At 35.0% G+C, this 8,146-nt stretch overlaps 1 protein-coding gene across 1 annotated transcript in view; it reads left to right on the top strand.

Annotated features, from left to right (window-relative positions):
• The first annotated feature begins 1,170 nt into the window (after positions 1 to 1,170).
• Positions 1,171 to 8,146, top strand: part of TRHR (thyrotropin releasing hormone receptor) — a 51,742-nt gene continuing 44,766 nt past the window's right edge. The window contains exons 1-2 of the mRNA XM_063450282.1: positions 1,171 to 1,200; positions 2,886 to 3,738. Of these exons, the coding sequence (XP_063306352.1) occupies positions 2,902 to 3,738 (837 nt within the window). The 5' untranslated portion in view covers positions 1,171 to 1,200; positions 2,886 to 2,901. The remainder of the gene's footprint in view (positions 1,201 to 2,885; positions 3,739 to 8,146) is intronic.

Below are 8,146 nucleotides of genomic sequence, written 5' to 3'. Positions count from 1 at the left end.
AATGAAACATCACATAACTTTATCTCATTAATATCTAACATGAACACTAAACAGACAAGATTGTTCACTAAACTCAAAGCAGTGATTTAGAAAATGTCTCCACATCAGCCATATTTTCAGACTATTTTTTGCTTTGTTTTAAAAGCAAACATTTGGGTTAAAAGGACACTAAAGTCACCAAAACAACTCTATTTTAATGACACAGTTTTTGTGTATAGATCATGCACTGCTCAATTCTCTGCCATTTAGAAGTTAAATCACTTTTGTTTCTATTTATGTAGCCCTAACCGCACCTCCTCTGGCTTTGACTGACTCAGCCTGCATGGATAAACAATGGTTTTACTTTCAATCAAATGCTAACTTGCTGTAGAAGTTTGTATCTCCTGCTCTTTACATTAAACTTTAATCACACATGGGATGCTCCTGAAATATCTATAAAGCTATTAACAGTGCAGGAGATTAGAAATTCTAAATTAAACAGACTGTGCAGGAAAGGAAGTGCAAACAGTAGATGTCACTTTTCAGGAAGTGCATAAACAAAGTGATCTAACTCCTAAATTGAGCTCCAGATAATTGAGCAGTGAGACTGCAGGGGAATGATCTATACACCAAAACTGCCTCGTTAAGCTAAAATTGCTTCAGTGATTACAGTGTCCTTTTAAAATTTAATCTGAATTCCAGACAATATATTGAATAACCCCGTAAGCATGTTACTGGATTTTGACACACCTTTTATTTAGATACAAATATTCAATTACAGGTTTTTTTAAAACAGTGTCTCACTCAAACAATTTTATAAACAGTGCATTTAAAATTATTATTGCTGACTAAAGTAACAAAAATATATATATTAAGCAATACATGCAGACAAATAATACATTTAAAATGCTTTTCTGTACATATTTGTACGAGCTAATTTTATATATGAAAAATGACTGGATTTATAATAGGATTGCATGAAATGATTATTGCTTTTTCTCCAACTTGCTGTAAAAAATGTAGCTTCAGTTGACTGGTGAATAGTGAAGGGGGAGGGAGAATAGAAAGGAGGGTTTTTCTCAAATCACTGTCAGACATTTGCCAATGGGGCTTCTTTCTTCTGGCCTCTATGGTGAGCCAATACATTATAGTGCTTTTTAAGATCTGCTATAAAACAACCTTACATCACATAGCTGCTGCAGCTTAACTAGAAGCTAAAAGGTAATTTGTAATCATTTATGCTTGAAAGGAAAGATTCAACAATTGGAACAATGCTGAAATATAGCAGTGAGCTTATTTATAGGCTTTAGACAGATCTCTGTGTGCATGTAGTTCAACATGACACATGCTTAGCTAATATTTTAGTCCAGACTCTGCACACTTGCTTACAGGAGGGGAACATAAATTCAACATCTCTCTTTCTCATTAAATTTTATGTATGATGCTATCTAGTGAATGAGGTTCTGAATCTCCCAGGCTATTGCAAAGTAATCAATTGCAAAATACAAACTCAGGTGTGATTACCAGGAGGTCCCCCATGCATTCAGAATTTCAGTAGGAAGAATATTTTTTGGCAGAAGGTAAGTTAGATTATTTTACAATTTATCATGAAAGGGGTGGGGGAATGGAAATTAAACATTACCTTTTAATATTAGTGTCATGATTGTTGTTTGTATTTATTACGTTTTATTCTAAATGGGTGTAAAATACAAATATTGTCATTTCTATGATAGTTGCTAGATTGTTAGATATTTGGTGTTGAATATAGAATTGTCTTTATGTGTCTGTGCACCTGATGCAAAATATATGTTTATGTTTCCGATCCTACCCTGAGATAAAATGTTACCTGTAATTTTTAGAAAAAGCTTTGGTGTAAAGTTTTCCTTAGTGCTACAACATTTATTTAACCATATTGCTTATAGGCGTCTAGATTTAAAAAAAAAAAAAGAATAGATAAGCTTTTTATTATCACCTTTTGGGTTAATATTTTCTTTTTTTTTTCTGCATGTTAACTAGAAGCTTTTGTAAAATTCTCCACCCTTTTGAACCAAAATGAACAGAAATACTGTTAAAATCGTTGTTAAACTGAAACACATGAATTGCATTATTATAATAATTATTATTACTATTATTGCAATTCATTTGTATTATAGATTTATTATGTTGTTTTTAATGTATAAAATTGTTGTTGTCTCTGTCTAACCATTGAGTCCAGTCAAATACTTGATGACTTAGTGCAAGACTTCAGTAATTATCTTTGGTTCTTGCAAGTTCATGCTCCTTGACTGAAACCATCAATTTATTTTTGTTTTTGTTTCTGTTTTTCATTTCCTTTGATAATTTCAAGCAATAAGATATTTTCCCTGCATCTTATAACACAGCGGACATTATAGCTGTAAAGATATGTGAGTGTCACATTAATCATTAGGTAGAGTTATCAGTTATTGTGTAAAATAAATATTTAAAATAGAAAACTTTGTCTTAGGTGCTTACTTACTAAACAGTGAGTTCTGGTGAATTGAGATTTAATTGTACAATTCAGTCTCAAAAAGCCAACATGTGAATAAAGCCGAGTTGAATCATTTTCCAAAATAAGCTGGTTTAGTCTTTATGTTGTCATTCAATTTACAATTCTCTTTCATTTTAGTGAGTAAGCCCCTTGACTTTCTTTAGGCAAACTAAATGTATTGAAATTGTTGCTTTACATATACTTATACACATTTTAGGTTCTAAATGATGAAAAAAAGGTGTTAAACTAAAACATGAAATAAAAATAAAAAATAAACAAAAATATTTTATTGTTTACATCCTATATTTTGCATCTCAGCTACAAAATAACATCTAAAACAGTTTCATTTGATGTTTTGAAGAATTGTGAAATAATAATGGCTTACGTTTTCTTGCAGAGGAACATGAATAAAGATGGAAATAGAGAGTGATCATCTCTTTACTCAGTCCTATCATTTGAACATGGATAACGAATCTTTTAACGAACTAAATACGACATTGCTCCATGACAGAGAACTGAACAGTCTGGGGTACCAAGTGGTCACTATTTTTCTGGTCATTTTAATTTGTGGACTTGGTATTGTTGGAAACGTTATGGTCGTTCTTGTGGTTCTAAGGACTAAACACATGAGAACTCCAACTAATTGTTATTTGGTCAGCCTTGCCATTGCAGATCTTATGGTCTTGGTGGCAGCTGGGCTTCCCAACATCACTGAAAGTATCTATGGCTCATGGGTTTACGGATATATTGGGTGTCTCTGCATTACTTTCCTCCAGTACTTGGGCATCAATGCTTCATCTTGTTCAATCACTGCATTCACAATTGAAAGGTACCTCGCAATTTGCCATCCCATCAAAGCACAATTTCTTTGTACCATATCAAGGGCCAAAAAAATAATTGTATTTGTCTGGGCCTTCACATCCCTTTATTGCATGATGTGGTTTTTCCTGCTTGATTTGAACACTACCATTTACAAAGATGCAACAGTGGTGAACTGTGGTTATAAAGTCCCCAGGAGTTACTACTCTCCAATCTACTTAATTGACTTTGCTGTATTCTATGCTGTCCCCATGACGTTGGCAACTGTCCTATATGGACTCATTGCAAGAATATTATTCCTCAATCCTATTCCATCTGACCCAAAGGAGAATTCAAAGACTTGGAGAAATGATTCAACCCATCAGAACAAGACGTATAACTCAAAGTTATCTAGTAGATGTTCCAACAATACCATATCCTCTAGGAGACAGGTAATTTCTTCAATGTTCCTTACCCCATGGCTAGTGTGTTTTTACTCATTGATAATATGATAAATATTAGTTGCTGATTGCAACTTTACAACAGATGTTTTGTATTCACGAGAAAATAATGAATCCACAACCCTACAATTAACTGTCTGTCTGTCAATCAATCTTTGTCTGTCTGCCTGTACTATGTCCGTCAGATTTAATTTAATGTATTAATAATGCTATATTGTCATACCTCATATTTGTTTACAATCTGAAATCTTCAATAATCCTCTATTGTCTATTTTATTTTTATGTTTTATTGTATGTTTTTGTTTTACTAACTGCCCGTGTTCTGAGTTTAGCAATGCAAATAGATGCATTGTCCTAACATTGAATGTTTATGACTAATTAATTCCATTACCCCAGACCAATTATATTATATGGGGTTGTGACAGTCTTGTATGTCAGGTTTTCTGTTCTAAGAAGTCTGAACCATGTTGTGATTTCCACAAAAACCTGTTTTGACATCGCAATCAGAAATAAATATGTAAATATGCCATACAAACTGATATTAACAAAAACTCATCAAAATATGGTCCTTGCACAGATAATTTCAAAAATAGTGTCAATAAAAAAAGGATTGGAACATCAAAAGTATCATTTAAACTTCCACCTCTTTGCAAATATATTGCCTGATGGTTGTCCTCATTTTATGCAATCTTAATATAAATATTTCAATATGTATCTATTATAGAGACTAAGCAAAGTAAAAAGAATCAGGATAAAAAATATTTCAATAGTGTATTTTGCTAACCTGGACACATTTTAAAATGAAGCTACACTTCAAAGGCAATTGTCCTTCAATCACATTTCAGAAAATCACGTTGGTTCCCAAGTTGCAATAAGCTATTGAGCAGGTAATGTTAGCTAGTTACATTTTGACATTGCTTGTTCTATTTTGCTCATTATTATGGTATAGTGTTGTAAAGATCAATATGTTTCACAATGTTACACAATGGAAGTTCTGCAGACATACAATACACGGTACGAATGACTGTCTAACACTTTCATACAGAATGCTATAGTGGATTGCTTGTGATAATTCAAAGATACAAATTGAGAGTTGAGAGAAGAGAGTAGAGGATGCAAGGGTAGTTGAAAGGTGATATTTGAGTGTGTATGCAAATACTGTTCAGCTTGTAAGAACTTTATTAGTGAGAAGTAGATGATAATATGGAAGGGTTGAAGGAAGTTGAGAGGGTAGAGGGGGAGGTGGTGTGGTAAGAAAGGGTGCAGAAGAATCTAAGTGGACCTGGAAGAACAGATCAATGGAGAGGAAACTATCAAACCTAGAACAAGCATTTCATTAAAGAATTAGGGAGTATTAGTGGGTAAGAGAGATGGAGGGGAATCTAAAACATTTGGCATAACAATAAAACATTATGATAGGATATTTTAAAATAACGTATAAACAGGATAATAATACAGTTTCAGATCAGTTGATTACCATTGACTACTTGCTATGTTACATCACATGGGTAACATTTATTCTTCACGTCTGTTTTATCTACTGCATGCTGGTAGATTTAAACGTTTCATCAGAGATCTGCTCAAAAATAAATAAATTATATAAAGAACTCCTCTAAAATGTTCCATCAGATGTGTCAGAGCTGTAGCTATCATCACATTGATAGGGCTAAAATGTTTTTACGGTAGGTTATGTCAATTAGAAATAACCATTTGGGTTATTAAATACTGGCTGGATATTGTGGTAGACTTTGTCAATGTGGACATGAATCTGCCCAGTCTCACTGAGAGCCTAGAGTTTGATGCTACGCAAGTTGATATTTTACTTTAGATGGTTAAGTATATCATAGTGAGTTAACAGAGGGTGTTGAGAGTTGAATTTGCACTGGAAGCTCACCCTTTCAGAAGTTAATAAGCCCACATACCTTTCCTTCTTAGAATTCTTCTGAAATGTTTACCAAGCAAACACCCCTTATTGTATAAATGGTATTGACCTCTATGGATTTACACTTTATAAAATCTGTAGTCCCAGTGAAAAGTCACATATCTGCTAATGCAACCCGAGCATTGATTGCAGGTGGTGAGGGAGACTTCCCAATTTAAGCATTGCAGCATTTAGAGGAAGTGATCCTAGATCACATCCTCCCAGGACTTGTGAATGGGAATCTGCACTGGAGTAGAGCAGCCAACAGCAGCTATTGCAGCTCCTGAACTTGACCTATACCTGGCTAACCCACTCCCCACTGCTCGATAACCTCATACAAATAATACGAACTTCCCAAACACACAGTACCCACATACATAACACCACTGACAATCCACATACACAACCCCAAAAGCAGACTCTCACATGCCATACCACAAGCAGCTCCACACATACACACACAATGTGACATATTTTCCAAATACACAATTCCTCAAGTAGCTCCCATATGCAGGTATCATACACAATACCACAAACGATCAATTCACATTAACAATATAACAGTCCCCATACATACAAATACAACGTTATAAAGCAACTGCAGCATCCATAAATAACACAAGCACTATATGGCAACATACACACCTCAATTTACAAAAATAGAACCCGAACGCCAAGGGACTTCAAGATCTAGATTTGGCACAGTACTACTAGAAGATTGTCTGCCCCTGCTCTAGCTAGAGAATAAGCTGTGAATGGGTGCATTTAAATTACTTGTGGCTCTCACTTAGCTCATGCCCATAAAATAATACTCCTGGATGTAACTCTATCTACTATATAAGAGCAGCGTATCATTAAAGAAGCACAGACATAATCATATATAATCACATGAACAATGCATATCATATGAGATGTATAGTACAGATGTAAAGAGTTTTGGAGGAGCAATGCTTGCCTAGTATACAATGTGATTGATTGGTTTCTCAAAACCAACCAATCACAATGTAGTGAAGTATTTTCAAACTAGTAGTGACATTTAAAAGCTCTCGCCACTTGTAGAGTTTTTTTTGTTGTTGAGCTTTCCAGCCAATGGGCTGGAGATTCTGGATTATTTTCTTTACTTTTTGTCATGCAGTTTTTAGTTTTTTTGTTTTTGTTTTTTTTTCTGGTGGCTTTCCCAATCAGGTTTTACATTTGATCATGGCTTTATCAAATTATAGTGTACTGGTAGTGTATTTGTAATAAAGTAGAAATAAGTTATTCAAGCAAATATTCTACAGATAAGTATGAAATTTTTTTTTTTTTAAATACTACATTTCACTACTATCCTCCATAATACCAACTAGAGGGAGAGAGGAGGTAGGTATGAAATATACTTTTCCTGGCTAATCATGCCAGCAGTACTTATGGGTAGCTCCGCCCATAACCAGATCAGGACAGGATCAACCAATAAAAAAGAGAGGAAATAGACTGGAGGCATAAATGGTCTCTCCTCCTTCCATGCCTCAGTCTTTTTTCCTGTCCTTAACCGGACAGACAGGTTAAATTTTAATCTTAACAATTTTCTTTTTTTTTGGCCACCATCCCATGTGTACTATGGGTCTCCCAGGCACAGTTCAGCCTCTCTGTGCCTGAAGGACCCAGTAAACAGCCTGCAAGAGCAGGAGTCTGGGTCAGATTCATACTAGTGATTTGAATCTACTTTAAGGATTGACTAACAACATGCTGAGGACTAGGCTCCATTGTACTTCAGAAGCCTTATATTATTCCCCCTAAAGAACCCAGAGGCTACTTGGAGATACACCTCTTCTTTCGGGACAACTTCCTTCTATTTCTACCTTTCCTCAGTTCGTGTACTCACAGGTTCGGGTATTTCCTTCGTTCGGGAGTTTGATCTTGTTGTGGGTAAACCTCGAACTCTGCTAAGTGATTCCCTGTTCGTTAATCTATTTCAGATGCAGGAATGCTGTGGCGTTCATTTTTCCTTTCAAATGAATTCTCCGGCTAACTTCAATTTGTTTATAGTCTGTTCTCATGAATTGGCGCGAACTGTCATAGGAAAAAGGATCGAACGATCTGTGCATGCGCGGACTGTTCACTTAAAGGTTTCCATTAGGTTCTTAAAGTGACAAGGGCTTTCTGTCTCTATAAAAATATCTTTCAGTGCTGCCAGTTGTTTTTTCCTTCACGCCTTAAGGTAAGAATGGATTCTCTGTCTCCCATTTTCATTTATATTCATAGGAAATAATATATTTTCCTTGAAACAAATTTCTCCTCCTGCGCTTTTTTATTCCTTTTTTATAGATGTCTTCTCCCTCTGCCTCCCACCACTCAGGTTCAGAGAAACATAGGTGAGCCAAAGTGTATTAGTTTATAAGGGGAATAAAATAATGTCATACAGGCCCCAGAGTTACTTACATGGCCCTTCTTATTTTGCAGGCCAACTATGTGCCAGGATAGATCCCCCAGGAAACAAAA

This window comes from Pelobates fuscus, chromosome 4, assembly GCF_036172605.1.
Source record: "Pelobates fuscus isolate aPelFus1 chromosome 4, aPelFus1.pri, whole genome shotgun sequence".
Classification (NCBI taxonomy): Eukaryota; Metazoa; Chordata; class Amphibia; order Anura; family Pelobatidae; genus Pelobates; species Pelobates fuscus.
The sequence above is the reverse complement of the archived record's forward strand: the minus strand, read 5'-3'. Positions and strand labels throughout refer to the sequence as shown.